This window comes from Phyllostomus discolor, chromosome 5 (genome assembly GCF_004126475.2).
Source record: "Phyllostomus discolor isolate MPI-MPIP mPhyDis1 chromosome 5, mPhyDis1.pri.v3, whole genome shotgun sequence".
In the NCBI taxonomy this organism is placed as follows: domain Eukaryota; kingdom Metazoa; phylum Chordata; class Mammalia; order Chiroptera; family Phyllostomidae; genus Phyllostomus; species Phyllostomus discolor.
The window spans coordinates 88,818,367-88,834,296 of record NC_040907.2 but is presented as its reverse complement, the minus strand read 5'-3'; the positions used below and the strand labels follow the sequence as shown (position 1 = coordinate 88,834,296).

General features: G+C 43.9%; 1 protein-coding gene across 5 annotated transcripts in view; it reads right to left on the bottom strand.

Annotated features, from left to right (window-relative positions):
* RREB1 (ras responsive element binding protein 1) overlaps positions 1-15,930 on the bottom strand; it is a 178,234-nt gene that overhangs the window by 64,468 nt on the left and 97,836 nt on the right. For 4 of the 5 annotated variants that reach the window (XM_036026522.1, XM_028511736.2, XM_036026524.1 and 1 more), the window contains exons 2-4: positions 9,955-10,073; positions 6,388-6,514; positions 5,563-5,774 (exon numbers count right to left, since the gene is read on the bottom strand). In XM_036026522.1, coding sequence (XP_035882415.1) covers positions 5,563-5,733 — 171 coding nt within the window. In that variant the 5' untranslated portion in view covers positions 5,734-5,774; positions 6,388-6,514; positions 9,955-10,073. The remainder of the gene's footprint in view (positions 1-5,562; positions 5,775-6,387; positions 6,515-9,954; positions 10,074-15,930) is intronic. The other variant, XM_036026523.1, reaches the window with a different exon arrangement.

The following is a 15,930-nucleotide window of genomic DNA, read 5'->3' as shown; positions in this document are numbered from 1 at the left end:
GGAGAATCAATTTCACCTCAGTGCACTAGTGCCTCCTTGTTTCTGTTATGAGCACCTGTGTCTCAAGCTGCAGCAACGAAACAGCCGAGAGGATGGGCTCTGGAGCCTGTCTGGTGTTCTGAGCCTGGGCAAGTCACCATCCTGCTGGTCCTCAGTTTCCTCATGTAAAATGGTAAGAATAATAGCTTCTATCACATCACCCTGTGATGCAGATTAACTCAGTCAACACACGTAAAGCAGAGGAACAGTGCCTGGCACAGGGTAAGTGCTCAATAAATATTAGTGCTCTTATTAGACAGATACCATTTAATGAATCATCAGTGATGGTGGAAAACAAAGCATCAAGTCATGGCAGAGCTAGAAAAGGAAACTCTTCCCGATCTAACCAGGCTCCAGCCACTCTTTTCCACACATGAGATGTGATGAAGTTCTCACATAAAAACCCACCCTCCCAATAGTGGGGGGCCTCTGGGCCTAGCTGTGTGCCCAACAGGCATCAAAACGACCCCTTTCACTCTCTGTTGGCACCAGCTTAACACTGCTCACAAATAGTTAGTAAATAAGAATCAGAATGCTGGCCTGTGGAAACTGTGATAAAGAGTGACAATGCAAACTGAAGACTTCCACAGAGGTGACAAAAGAACCAGCTCACTACTTGAAAAGGGGGCTCATTTTATGGTCCCTCAAAACAGGCTTCTGTCAAGCAATATGTTTTACCTTTTTAAGGAAAATGACAGGCTCCTTCTCTACCAATACAACTTTTCTTTCAAATCCTTCATAGAGAGTTGTCATGGGCATGCCTGTCATAGCCATTTCACACACTTAACCCCAAGGCACCACAGGTCTCTGTACTCATCCCCAAAACTAGCAGGATCAAGGCCTGGGCACCTCTCCCCAGGAATGTAGAACTGAGATGCCAGAGACTAAGATCCGTGGGTTTCCAAAGACCATTAGAATCACCTGCGGAGCTTTTTGAACTACAGATTTCTAGATCAGACACACAACGGGCTGAATCAGAATCACTGGGTACAGGCAGCTGACCCCCTGCAGTGTTTCACAAGCTCCCAGAAGACCCTGGTATGTGCCCAGGTTTGGGGATGACTAAGAAACTAAGTTAGGTGATCACCAGCACTTGAATTGAAAGTTCACACAGGGTTGGGGCCAGACCCAGAGGCATGGTGAGCCCAAGCCACACACACAGCCGGGGAAGCCACCTGTGCTAACGGAAGTGGGAGATCAGGCAGGCCCAGACAGAGGGAGGGCTGGCCCGGCAGGCATCTTTCAATAGCCTTCTTTTTCCTTGTGCTCATCTGAATGGATTTATGTTCCTTGAAAATAGTATCAATTATTGAACACTTATGATGTGCTAAACTCTGTACATATAAAAATGTCAGTTTTTTCAAAACTACTAAGACACAGCCACTATTATGGGTCCCATTTTCTGGATGAGGAAACTGGGGTACAGAGAGGCAAGTAACCTGCTCCAAATCAGAGAACTGTTACAGAGACTCAGGATTAAAACCCAGGCCAGCTTCTCAACAGGCCATGCTAACCACTGTGCTATATAAATCTGACACACACACACACACAAAAGAACCCCAAGGCACAGAAAGGAAACACCCAGGTGGTTGGCTATGAGAGATGATGAACACAAAAGTCACCCTGAAGACTATAAAAATAAATGGCACCATAAACCAGATGGGTGAAGTGAATGCATGATGATGTCTAGTATGTAGCTAGCTGCTTTTGTGGTTCCCTCTCACACTTCAAAGACTAGCAAGCCTCATTTTAAGCATTTTAGTAGTGACCCCTTCGCTTTTCATAGTTTCAGCTACTCATGGTCAATCCTGATCCAAAAACATTAAATGGAAAATTCCAGAAATAAGTGATTCATACATTTTAAATTGCATGCTATTCTGTGTAGTGCGATGAAATCTCACGCCATCCTGCTATCTGCCTGGGATATGAATCATCCCTTTGTCCAGCTTCTCCATGCTGTATACACACTTGTCACTTAGTAGCTATCTTGGTTGTCAGATTGACTGTGGAGGTATCACAGTGCTTATATTGAAGCAGCCCTTACTTGACTCTGTAATGCCCCACAGTACAAGAGTAGTGATTGGGCAATTCAAATGTGCCAAAGAGAAGTCATGAAGTGCTTCCTTTAAGTGAGATTTGTATGTATAGGAAAAAACACAGTACTGTAAATAAAGGGTTTAGCACTATCCACAGTTTCAGGCGTCCACTGGGGGTTTTGGAAAGTATCCTCTGTGGATAAGGGGAGGATTACTGGACAAACCTTTTTTCTAGTCTGTGGCACTGGGTCTGAGAACTAGGTATGTTATACATTCTTTACTCTCAAATTTTAGAAACTTACAGACATGAATTCTAAGGAAGTTGATTAACCCAGAAACAGAAAAACCTGCCAGACTCACTGAGTCAGCTGCAGACTCCCACTCCTCGCAGAGGTCCTGCGCATGTGCCTGGGGGCAGGGCAGGGGCACCCTACCTCCTCAGCCCAGTTCCCCCACAGTCAGAATGGAGCTACCCAAGAATCACCAAAGAAAAAAACAAAACAAAAGTAGCAGTGACAAAATAACAGCACTCACTATAATAATAAGAAATGTCTCATAGCCAGGCCAAAACTCAGTCTTGGGCATCTTTGTTGAATTATTAGATTAGCACTACTACATATTAAAAAAATTTTTAGAGGAATATTCATCAGTAGGATGTAAATAAATGTAAAAAAGCCAGGTCTCCAAGTGACCAGCTTCTGGAGGAGGCAAACATTTTTTTTAAAAAATCATCTTTCATTCACCTTGAGGTAGATGGTGCTAACTAACATTGCTTCTGGGGTTTATCATGAACTGGAACCCCAACTTTCTCTGAGGCTGGCAGTGGCATGCTGCAGACCATAGTAGAGACCCATAAAATCCACAGGGCTCTAGGGGACATCTGTGAACTCGGACTTTATTTCTGTAAACAAACCAAACGGAAAAGACAGCACCACGATGCTACAAGAAGCCCTGCAGGAGAACTCTGACTCCAGTTTTGGGGCCGCGCTAGTGGAGGGAGCACACTTCCTGAGATGACAGATAAAATTAGCAGCTAATGTGATAACTAACCATTCCATGATGAAACAAGCTGGCACCCGTGTCAGCGTCCGGCTGTGTCTAATCTGTCCTGGAGCTCGGTGCTAGCACTCATGGGGCTCCTCCCCAGCGCTCCCTCCCTCTCAGCCCACCACAGCACTCCCAGGTGAGGATGAAGCACTGTCTCCCCCTTGAAAACACTGTGTTTGTTTGTTCTTCCAATGCACCTGACTTTCCCATGATACCTCTGGCCCAGACTTCCCTTTCGAAAACTAAGCCAGTGCCCTGAGGAACCTGGAGGCACAGGAGGCAGATGAAAATAGCCCAGGTACACACCTGTACCATCTGCTTCACTACACTTGCACAACCACCCCCAATTAACATGCAGGGACAGAAGGGCTCTACCTACTGTCTCTGAACCACCGGGAAAGGCCCAGAGCCTGGACTTGCGCCACCTCTGCCTAAGCTGGGCTATTTAAAGAGGAGGTGATCCCTACCTACCACTTTCTCTGGGGAGAACAGAGAAGGAAGAGGAGACAATGACCTTATCTATCTCATTCATCCCCAAATGCCTGACACCCAGGGGCAGTACCTGGCTGAAGGCAGGAGCGGGTATGTACTGTGAATTGAGTGAATGAGTGGAGAGATGAACAAATAGATGGAAGGAAAGACAGTCATGTGAGAATAGAAGTAAACCTTTTCTTCCAAGAGCTAGTGCTCCTTCTTGACTCAGGCCACAGTCATACAGGCTGAGTGTTTTCTCAGGGACCCATAGGAAGAGAAGCATGTGGAGACAAGGGAGAAAAAGAGAGAGAAAGGTATCAGTGCTCCAACCCTAAAACACTGTTTAACTCTGCCAAGTCTTCAGCCTTGAGAAAGGAGTAAAGAAAATGAGCACTCCCATGCTATGGAGGGATTTTAGGCTGGCACAACTTCTCCTGGAGGGCAAGTTATATCAAAAGCCTTACTTAATGTTTTACTTCTAAGAATTTATAGAAAATCATCATATATGTGCTCAGACAACTCTGTATAAGGGCAGTCACTGTAAGATTGTTACTTAAAAGAAATTAATTTCCAAAAACCCAACAAGTTTACTTTTGTCTCCATCCCTGGTATCTAGGCAAACTCTTAAGACTGCCTGTTCCCTGAGGGTTTGGTATGATCCCATTAAATCAGTCAAACCAAAAACCAAATGTGGAGGAGTCAGTTCATATGACATGGATTCAGAGAAGAAATGAGATCTAGTTACTCTCATTCCTTGAGCTTTGTTGAACACGCTGCTAACTGGACAGCAACCACTCTGCAGGCGCCCCCTTGGTATGTCATTTAAAAGGTTCATCTCATTTCCCCATGGAGGAGACACAGGCTTTCACTACATCATTGATCCTCCCAATCCCTGCCCACTCATTTACTCTTTTCCTCTTCTCTGGATCTAATGCCCACTAAAGGTTCAAAAGGACTAATTTGCCTCTGATGTGGAATTCTCTGGAGCCAAATTCTGTGCTTTGTCACGGGTGGAAAGCAGGGGTGCAGCCCCAGCACGACCAGTGCTTATTTGTTCCCTAATCTAAAGATATGTGTAAAAAAATAGCCAATCAGGTGGCTTTGAAAACAAGATGAACTGTTTTTGTAAGTAAGGTAAGTAAGGAAACGAACCACATCACAGTAGAGGACTAAGTTCTATGCCTTGGACATCAAATGAAGAAAGCTGACATTCAAATGAATTTACACGGCAGAGAATTAGGGCGTCTTCACCCACACTGACGCCACAGCACAGAAAATTTTCTCCATGAGTCAAGGAAACTGAAATAAGCCATGAAAAGTTCACACTTGAAAAATGATTACAACCTCTGGGTATGTCTATTTACTTCTCAGTACGAGGGGAGACCCCCCCAAAAAAAAACTGGAATTATCTTCTGGACGGTGAGCCCCTTGTATAGTACAGGCTCCCCCCCGCTAGGTGAGTGTTCTAGGAACCCATCTGTATCAGTGCGCCAGCTGGGGATGTTCTGAGAGGCTGCACTGGGCTTCAGTGAGTTTTTTAAAGATTCTTTCAGAAAGTTTGCCCATTTCATGATGGGTGATTTACAAGTGCACCTGCCCACATGGAACTGAGTGTTCATCAGTTTTCCCCAAAGGGAAACATTTTGCTGGTGTAGAAGAGGTGAAACAAAAAATGGCAGTAGCATTACAAAGCATCAAAACTGATGAATTAAAGAACTGTTTTGAGCAGTGGAAAAAATATCTTGATATGTGTACTACATCAAGTAGAGAGTACTTTGAAAGGTGACTGAAATTTAAGCGTGTAAGAATACAGAAATTTTTATAAATAAATTCCGAGTTTTGGGGGGTCCCCTCTTGCACATCCACGATTTTGTCTTAAGAAGCTGAGGCGCAAGGAAACATCCATCTCCCAACGTTCTCAGAGACTGAAGCCACCAGATGTCACCACCTAGCACACGAAGCTTACCTGGTTCCTTCGGCCAATCCGATTTGGTCCTGGAGGCTTCGTGGGGGACTTGATGCTCTGGGGGCTCCCGCCATTCTCAGCAACCTTCCCTACACTCATTACCGCTGACATCATGGTGTTGATGGAAGACAAATCTGAACCTTCCAAGCCAATGGGCGAACTTGACGTCATTGGGACAAGGGTTATGCGTCTAAGAAGCCTCTGCCATAGAACTGAAAATCGGAAATTGCTGATGTGATCACTGGCATGTTTAGGCTCCCGCCAGAGCCAGTGGCACTGGCCAAGACTACCACACTCTAAGTTGGGCCAAAAGCCTGCCGTCTTCAGTTCAAGCCGAAACTCATATCCAGATTGACCTGAGCTTTCATCTAAATGAAGTGTTGTCACACCAAACAATAACCTTGCTCCTTTCTAAGCATGTACCACTGACACAACTCCCAAAGCCACCTGAGGCAGGTCTCTTTGCCTTTCCTGATCTTTCACTGGGCAGAATGGCAAAGGCTGAGCCAACAATTAGAAAGCCCAGGGTGCTGCCATTTGGCTAGCACCCTCCCAATAACCTGTCTCATTTACTACTACTACTACAGGAATGGTGTAGACCTGACAGCTGAGAATCATCAGGCTTCACTTAACTCCACTGCTGCAATCCAGTGATTTCAATAGGAAGCCCAAATTGTATAAGACAATTGAGATGCAAACCCTATCAAGATTATAACCAAATTTCAAATTAACATAAAAAAACTGCTTCTTAAAAAACACAAATAGGTAAGATACCTATACCCCAGAAAATGGACAGAAGAAAACCCAGCCCCCACTGCCAATTACCTCCATTTTCTGCCCCAACTGATACACTATGAGATTTCTCCTTGCTATAGCTATCATCCACGTGGAGTAGGAACTGAGTCTGTGCTTCACTTCTTTTTTTTTCTTGTCTTGGTATCACTCGTTGACACTGGAAGGGAAGCAAAGGCAAAATGGTTCAGTTCATATCTTTTCCCTTAGTTGAAGAAAAAGCTGAAGCCATGTAATGGCTACAATCTCAGACCACAATATTCACAAAGAACACAGGAAGCACAAGCAAGAGGTGATTTTTAAGTCTCCTTTTTCTTCAAAACCGTATTTTATGGTTCTTTTTCAACCTTCGCTGATATTCCCTATGGTGCTGTCACCCTTACTCCCAATAGCCAAAAGGATTTTGTGGTAATTTACTTTCTGAAGCACATGTGTCATACTTCCTTTCATACTCTATCCCACAACCCATAAGGACTCTCAGACTCTGACTTGACCCACCTCCCACCTCTGCCTAAAATTGGCCAAAGACACGGCAGCTGAGGAAGGAATTCAGTGAAGGCCCACAGTCTGGAAGGTACAGGTCGGACCTAAAGGAAAGCAGGTGATGAGAAAAGAATGATCAAAGGGAACACTGTGGCACATGGCCACATCAAACCCTGACTCTTCAGCCCTTCCTGAGTTATACTCTGTGCAAGCAGAAGGATGACAGCTATAGGCATGGCCAGATGTAAGTCCACAGGTCAGGGATTTCCTTCTTTTTATCCTGGAAGATATTTTATAGCTGCAGCCCTGCCAGTGAGCCACATACCCTGCGATCCCACAGCGTGTGTCGGCAAATCTGACAGCCCACCACTGTGGTCAATGGTCAAGCTCATTAGCTCAGCAGCACAGTGAATGCTTAGGAAGAACACCAGAAAGAATATGATTTCTAATGGTTTCCTCCTCCAACTGTAGGCAATGAGACCTAGGATGGGACAAGTGGTAACACCCACAGCAGCTACAAGTGTGTGCGGCACCAGAGCAGGAAAGGTCTGGGAATGTGACTTCATTAGGTGACATTGCCATCAGCTCAGAAGTCCCAAACTAAAAATCCTACCAGGAAAATCACAGAGGGACTCAGGAATAGCGCTTTTCTTGTCAAAGAGGCAAAATGTACTTTCTTCTTAACAGACAGTTGGAAGATGTCAAACTAATGGTTTCCCAAATGGTAGGAGAAAGGACTAACTGCAGAAACACTCCTTAAGACAACTAATTCAGCCTCACTCCTCACATATTTCCTCATAAAGAAAGGAAAAGTTATTAGCAGGGCGGATCCCTTGCTGCGATCTACTGAAAGTCAATCCTTGACACAAACGTTTGAAGAAAAAAAAAAGGGAAATTATGATCAAAATTAAACAACAAAAAAAAACCCAATTGTCATCTTTCTATGAAGTCTCCCCATGCTAGAAGACCATTTAAACTTATTAAAGATTGTGCTTTGAACTTTCCATTTTTAACTGTCTTTGAAAGTTTATTTGGGAGATTTCTTTTTTAAAAAGACCATGTGACACAAGTGCACACATTTAGGTACACATGCACCTCACTTCTTTATTAACGCAGTTCTCACTATCAGCATGGAATTATTGCTTGATCCAAATAAGCAGACACCTTCAATCCCCAAATCATCGTCATTCTTTAAATATACTTCCCCCATAGTTTTAATGTACATCAAATTATAAAATGACTAGAAATCTTTACTATAATTATGTCAATAAAAAGAAAATTAAACTTTCTACCAATTTATAGGAGTTTAGAAGATGATCTTGCTTTTGTCCTATGACTCTACTTAGAAAAATGTAGTAGAGTTTACTCAAATCTGAAAATAGGATAAACACCTTTAAAACTAAAAAGAAAATTTTAGGTTAAAATAAAAAACATATTTTTAAAATATACTTTTTAAGATTTTATTTATTTATTTTTAGAGAGGGGGAAGGGAAGGAGAAAGAGAGGGCAAGAAATATCAATGTGTGGTTGCCTCTCATGTGCCCCCTACTGGGGACCTGGCCCACAACCCAGGCACATGCCCTAGACTGGGATTCAAACAGGAAACCCTTTCACAGGCCTGTGCTCAATCCACTGAGCTACACCAGTCAGGGGTAAAAAAAATATATTTTAATTCTATCAACATGTAGGGAAAGAAAGTGAAGAGGAGGAAAATAGTCAATATGAAATTAATAAAAATATATTCAGTAAGCAGAGCCAAATTGCTGGTAAGATTTTTTGTTGCAGTCACTATAACATCAAAGACAGATTCTTGCAAACTTTGTGTCCTAAATACAGAATACATAGTAGTAGTCACCACAGCTAATCTACATAAGAACTGAAAGTCACAATGGCTTGTCCCAACTGAAAAAGGAAAAAAGTTATATAAACTTGTTTCCCATTTTGTCTAGACAAGAAGACACTTGCTCAGTTTACTTCCTCCTTTGGGATAAAGCATGATGTCACCCATTGATGACACTGAGATCACCTACACTTACTTCCTTTTCCTAGTTTAAAGGTAAGTAAACAGCAATTAAAAAAAAAAAACACAGAGATTTCTCACCTCTGTTCTGCTACACTGTTTGAAGAATCACTATACTCATCCCTGAAGAGCTGTTTGAGGAGCAACCCAAACCAGCCCCTTGAAGCTATTGCAAGATTTTACTCCAGTTCACTCTTATACTTGAATTCCCCATTGGGATGATGGCGATGGTGGAGGGAAGAAGGGAAAGAACCTGGTGTGAAACACAATGTAGTGTGTTATTATTCCATGTTGGGAAGAAACTACCTTAACATTGAGCTCATTTATGCGCTAATTTAACCAGACACCAGTTGGCCAGTATCAGTCAATTCTACCCACCAGATGCCTGACCCCTGAGTATATTGGAGTAGTAACTCAAACTAATTAACCTAAATTTACTGATACTCAATTGCAGGGAATGAAAGACAAGTTTAACAGTTTAAGGTCCATTTAAAAAGCACATTTTCCTTTATTGATATTTATATAGTCTTAATATTTTTTATTCTTTCCTTTGTCCCATTTCTTCTCCCTGAGACCATCCTGCACATCAGCCTCACCACTGCAAATAATAATATAATAAAAAATAAAATAAAAATAAAAATAACTGGCTCCATTCTAATACAATCTCCTCCAACTGGATCAGAGAGGACTGGGAACCCAGATGAAATTCCCAAATCACAGGTATGAAAAGAAACCATCATCTTCATTGACATGGCCCAGTGGACTGGCCTGGTATTCCAGTTTTAAATGCAAACAGTCTCGAATTGGGGGTGGGGAGGAAGAAGCAGGATATGGGGTTGTCTGAGGCGCTGCTTTTCTTTTGAGACAAAACACGAGGCACCCTTTCTGAGATTTCTCATCTCACATCTCAGGTCCAATAGGTCAAGAAGAACTAGCAATTCAGTTACAATTTCACCGTGGTTTTGCATCAAAGCCTCAGGCAACCTGAGAATAGGGAGGGCAACATAAAGGGAACATGGAGAGGGAACGGGAGAGGACGGAAGTCTCAACATTCAGAGTTATTGTGACTCAAGGAAAATCAACGAAGTTTAACCGACCTGGTTTTTTTGTTCTTATCACACTGGCCCTCCTTACTGAGGAGCTGGCACTGGCTGGGCCCAAATGTGTGCAGGGTCACACCTCAAAGCCACCACCTCTGGAGCAGAGCAGGAGCAACCTACAAAAATGAGAAAAAGGTGACATTATGAGGGAGCCAACACCAAAAATGATCCCATCTCTGTATTTCTCCACTGGATACCACCAGGAGGCACAAATTAAGAACAAAACATTTCCTACCCACTTCCTGCACTTCATAAGCAAAGCTCCCAGCTCCTAGCCCAATTCCACCCAGTGGTCTGTTAGCATCCAGCAAGAGCAGTGGCAGTTACGTGGGAGTCCAAGGCAGCCAGGAACTCTCAAAGCATGCTCCAACAATTCCAAGGATGGTATCACCTCAGAATGGCTTGGACCACTGGCTCCAGGTGGAGCTTCAAGAATCTTAATGGCATGTTAATGCTGATGGGTGAAGGGCAAGGGCATCACTTACTATCGGAAACAGAGAAGAAAAGAAGAGGACTTCCGGCAAGATGAAGGAATAGGTGGACGCACCGTACCTCCTCGCACAACCAAGATTAGAACAACAATAATTTACAGATAGAATAACACTCAGAACTGATAGAGGATTTATCTGAATGGAAGTCGGACAGCCAAGAAGTTGAAGTAGACCTGTACATCCAGACTGGTAGGAGATGACGAGCCGGGTGGGCTCGGGGCTGGCGCGGGTCGGCAGCGTGCTGAGGTCGGGGAAAATTTGGCGTAAAATCAGCACAACAGCCACCTGGGGCGCAAGAACACTGCGGTGATCCCTGAGTACGCAAGCTGTGACTGGCGGACCCAGTGGGGCAGCGATTGTGGACCAGGGCAGAGCTCGCGGCCCAGGATCCCAAGCAAGGAAGGATCTGAGCCCAGGAGAACGGAACTACCGCCATTGTTCCCTCCTGCTCCCGCCCCCACCCCCACATACAACGTCATAATCTAGCGACCGGAGTGCCAAGCCCCAGTGAACACCTAAGGCTCCGCCCCTCACCATAACAAGAGCGACCAGACCAAAAAAAAAAAAAAAGGAGGAGAGATAGGGAAAGACATAAGACATGTTTCCAACAGAACCAGATCAGTCCTCCAGGACTCATCCTTTTGAGTGACCAAGGAATAGCCAATCTATCAGATGCACAGTTCAAAACACTGGTGATCAGAAAGCTCATGAAATTGGTTGATTTTGGGCGCAATTTAGATAAAAGGATGCAGGTTACCATAAAAGAGATGAAGGTATGCGGAGGAGAGCCAATAGTGAAAGGAAGGAATCTGAGTCTCAAAACAATACAGTGGACCAGAAGGAAGATAGAATCAACCAAGCAGGAAAGCATGATGAAATAATTCAAAAAATTGAGGAAAAGCTTAAGAGCATCCAGGACACCTTTAAACGTTCCAACATCCGAATTATAGGGGTACCAGAATGGGAAGGAGAAAAGCAACAGATTGAGCATGTATTTGAACAAATAATAAAGGAGAACTTCCCCAAGCTGGCAAAGGGAACAGTCTTCCAAGAAATCCAAGAAGCTCAGAGAGCCCCAAAGAAGTTGGACCCAAGAAGAAACACACCAAGGCACATCATAATTACATTAGCCAAGGTAAAAACGAAGGAGAGAATCCTAGAAGCAGCAAGAGATAAGGGGAGAGTAACCTACAAAGGAGTTCCCAGCAGACTGTCAGCTGATTTCTCCAAAGAGACCTTACAGGCAAGAAGGGGCTGGAAAGAAATATTCCAAGTCATGAAAGACAAGGACCTACATCCCAGATTGCTCTATCCAGCAAAGCTCTCATTTAGAATGGAAGGGCAGATAAAGTGCTTTTCAGATCAGGTCAAGTTAAAGGAGTTCATCATCACCAAGCCCTTATTTTATGAAATGCTAAAGGGACTTATCTAAGAAAACAAGATAAAGAAAAGACATGTATAGTAAAAGGATAGCAAGCTCACAATTATTAACAACCATACCTAAAGCAAAACTAAAAGAAACTAAGTAAACAACTAGAACAGGAACAGAACCACAGAAATGGAGGGCACATGGAGGGCTAGCAGCAGGGGGGTGGGAGGAGGAGAGCGGGGGAAAAGGTATAGAGAATAAGTAGCATAGAATGTAGGTTGAAAATAGATGGGGGAGGGTAAGAATAGTACAGGAAATGTAGAAGCTAAAGAACTCATAAGTATGACACATGGACATGAACTAAAGGGGGGGAACGTGGGTGGGAGAGGGGGTACAGGGTGGAGGGGAGAGAAGGGGGAAATGGGACAACTGTAATAGCATAATCAATAAAATATATTAAAAAATAAAAAAATAAAATGCAAAAAAAAAGAAAAAAGAAAAGAAGAGCTGAAGAAAGTACAAAACATGGAACAGCCCTTCAATGTAGAGGCGGACTATACATCTTTTCTTGAGTGATGGAAGAACTGTCCATAACAGTTCAAATAGGACCAAATGCCTTATTTTTTATTTTCTATAAAGAAGACACAGAAAACTACTCAAATTACATGCACCCTTCAAGAGCCTGAGAATGTCTATTCTGGGTGCCAAGGGCCTCAAATGCCTGGCTGGGGAGAAAGCTGTGTCTGGCCCTCCACAATGCAAGAGAAAACTGGGACGCAGCATTTGCCCAGAGCGACAGCATTTGGCCATTCTCTAGGTCTCTGGAAACAGCATCCATAGCAAAACTGAAGAGTGAAGAACTGGTAATAAAAACTAAGTAAGATGGACTGCCACACAGACAAAACCTGTTGAGAAATACTTGCTTGGTGTGTTTTCTCATGTCTATTCCCTTTTGGGACATCAAGAAAAGCTGCCCAATCATGTGACATGCCCGGTGACACGCCTCTGTGTGCACAGAGTTACTGAGCACCTAAGGCAGCAAACCTCTGCCAGACCCGCCTGTTGCGACGTGGGGTGTGTGCGTGTGGGGGGGTGGGGGGCAGTGGGGGAGCCTCCCAAGCTGTTTCTGTTAGAAGCAGCTCCTCCTGGTTTCTGACACTGTGACAGCTTCTCTCACTGCACGCCCTACTGCTTCAATTCGTCATCTTTTCTTTTTGGGCCTTTCATTTTTGAAAAGATCTCTGGATTTTGAACAAAGCACTGCATTTTGCTATGTATAATGTGATCCCGTGTATCCGCGCACCTACGGTTTTGGCCCAAACTTTTTGGGGGAAAAATATTTCCTTTTAAAATGTTTTAATTCAATTATTTATGTATTTTTAGAAGCAAAGCCGATTACTGTATTCCAGGATATTATTTTGCATATGGATATTGTTATTGCTTTCTAGAGTTATACTTTTAATGCATAAGCATAAATAAAGAATTTAAAAATTTATATAGATACAGAATTAGTGCTACCCATGTATAATTCACATCTTTATTTTTCCCTCAAAAATTTGGGCAAAAAAAGTGTGCATTATATATAGCAAAATACAGTATGAAGAAACACGGAGTAACTCATAGGGATAGTCCCTGAGTGGGGCAAGGATCTGAGGAAAATTATGGACCCTCCCACAGAAATATGCATAGTCTCTACATCTAACATTTTCTTTCAGTGTCGGGAAGGCTGGGAACCCCAGAAACCCATCTGGCATAAGTGGAAGAAGAATCCTGGTTTTACTTGATATATAACCCATGTTCCTTTAAACTATGAATTAAGTCAATTTTATTAAGATTCCTATGAGATTTCAGAAATACAGGAACAAAATATCCTTTCAGATCATCCCCAGCCAACCAAACTTAAAGATGCCTAAGGCAAAGTAAAACACTGTAAAAAAAAAAAAAAAAAAAGGCAAGGTTTCCCTGTTATTATTCTTTTTGTAATTAATGGCACATTTTGTTAGGAATAGAGTCTAGAGAGGAATTGTTGCATGCTTTTTTCTAGAAACAGCCAAGATCTCCAAATAACTGAACATTTCTATACGTAAGTAATAACATATCACAGAGACAAGTCTCTGAATTTTTTTCAGAATTTAAGAGTATCAAAATTTGGACATACTCTCTCCCTTTATTTTAAAAAAAAGATACTTTAGAGTCCAAGTCCAAGTAACCTCTCAGTACATCTGGGGAAAGACGGGGAGGAGAGGGCCAACCTAACAGACTTGACACTGGAACTTTGATCCTCTGATCTCCAGTGTAAATGGTATGAATATTGAGAATGTCTTGCAAGTAAGCTCAGTAACAGGAGTCGCTACCCTGTTTACTCTGGGCTCCACGAGGCCAGAGGGATTCACAGAACTCAGAGTGGAAAAGTACAGGACAGTTCTTGGACAAAAACCCAAGATACCCCTTACTTCTATCAACACTACCTCGGGAGGAAAGGGAAAAAGGCGGGGGGAGAGGGAGAAGCCGGGTGACAAAGCCTGTGCCCTAGAAGATGACTCCTGTAGGGAAATGTGACAACACAGGCTGGGGACCGGGAGGCTCTGGCTCCTGAGGGAGGATGCTGAATTTCTGGGTTAGCATCCCCACACAGGCTTTGCCCAGGTCCAGTGGAAGCAGGATGGCCTGGGGGAGAGGGCAGAGGTTCCTCTGGGAGGATGACGGGAGGGGAGGCCAGCTGCCCCCACCCACCACGGGAGATAAGGCACAATGTCCTGTAAAGCCTCGAAGATTAAGAAGCCCATCCCTAGGTCCAGAATAGCAAAAAAGAGATGAAAGATAAAAGGGAAGATAATGTAGAAACAAAGCTATCCAGTTTCTGAAAACCCTGCAGATTCTTAAGGTACAATCTAAAATCTGTCCTAAGGCCCCAAAGAAAGATGGGCTAAGTTTAGATGCCTGGGATGACAGAAGAGCCCCTGCCTCCCTCTGGGCCCTAGGAACTTTGCGACAACAATCCAGGAGAGGGGCTGTGCCGAGCCTGCACTGAAGTCCTCAAATATTTGGGATGGTTGATCCACTGATTGGAACAGCCTTAACTAGATGGCCAGTTCCACACGACCCAGTACAGGCTGAGAGCGTTTAAGAGGAGTTCAGATACTAAAATGTTGTGAGCTACTATGGAGTTTAACAGCAACAAGGACATCTCTGGGAGGAGGGGCTGAGGCAGAAAGGAAATATTCTTCCCTAGTCTTGGCTAGCTGGGGACAGAACCAAACCAGACTAGATGTTGCAGCATGGCACTGCCTGTTCTCCCCTGCCTGCCAAGCTCAGGGCAAAACCGTCTCCTCTAACCAGGACAGCCTTCCGTGTGCTCTGAGGCCTGGGACAGCTGCGATGACAGCTCTGAGTTCCAGGAAGTTGATGTGTTTCTTGGCTTAGGGTGCAGCCTCTGCCTTGGACAGGGCGGCACCCATGCAAGTCACCCTCCCCCAGCTGACAGGAGCTTTGGTCCAAGGGGGCCTTAGAGGGTCACACGGAGTGGGCCCTGCACAAACAGGCACTGTGAGCTGTTCCAGCCAGTTCTGGGGACCACTAAGAAGAGGGGAGAGGCACCCTTAGGCCCGCATTCAAGACAACAAAGTACGAAGGGGTGGGGAGACTGCAACCTGGGGACCCAAGACCAGGTGTGTGGGCCTCCCTTTGATTTGTCTTCTGATCTCTGCCTCAAGACTACAGGAAACACTCAGACTTTTTAACCTGTCATTCAAAGCCCCTTCTGGCCTTCTTGCTCACCAGTCTCCACAGTTATCTCTGTTCAGTTTCTTCTCCCAGAACATTACTTTCCCCATCCCCTCCCTCAGGGGCCACTTTCCACATGTAGCCTAGCCTCCCCAATCCCCACTCACCCCAGGTTCTTAGTTCCAAACTTGAACTCTGAAGTAGTAGCACAGCTAATACTTTTTTAATTCTATCTATCACATGCTTTAATGTTTGTAATAAACACCCTATGAAGTGTACAGAAAAGATAATGAAGGTGTAGACATAGGTGAGAGTTAAGTAACTTGCCCCCAACACCATGGTGGTATGGTGATGAGAATCCAGTGTCTATCTCTGTTAAGTTTCTTCTGG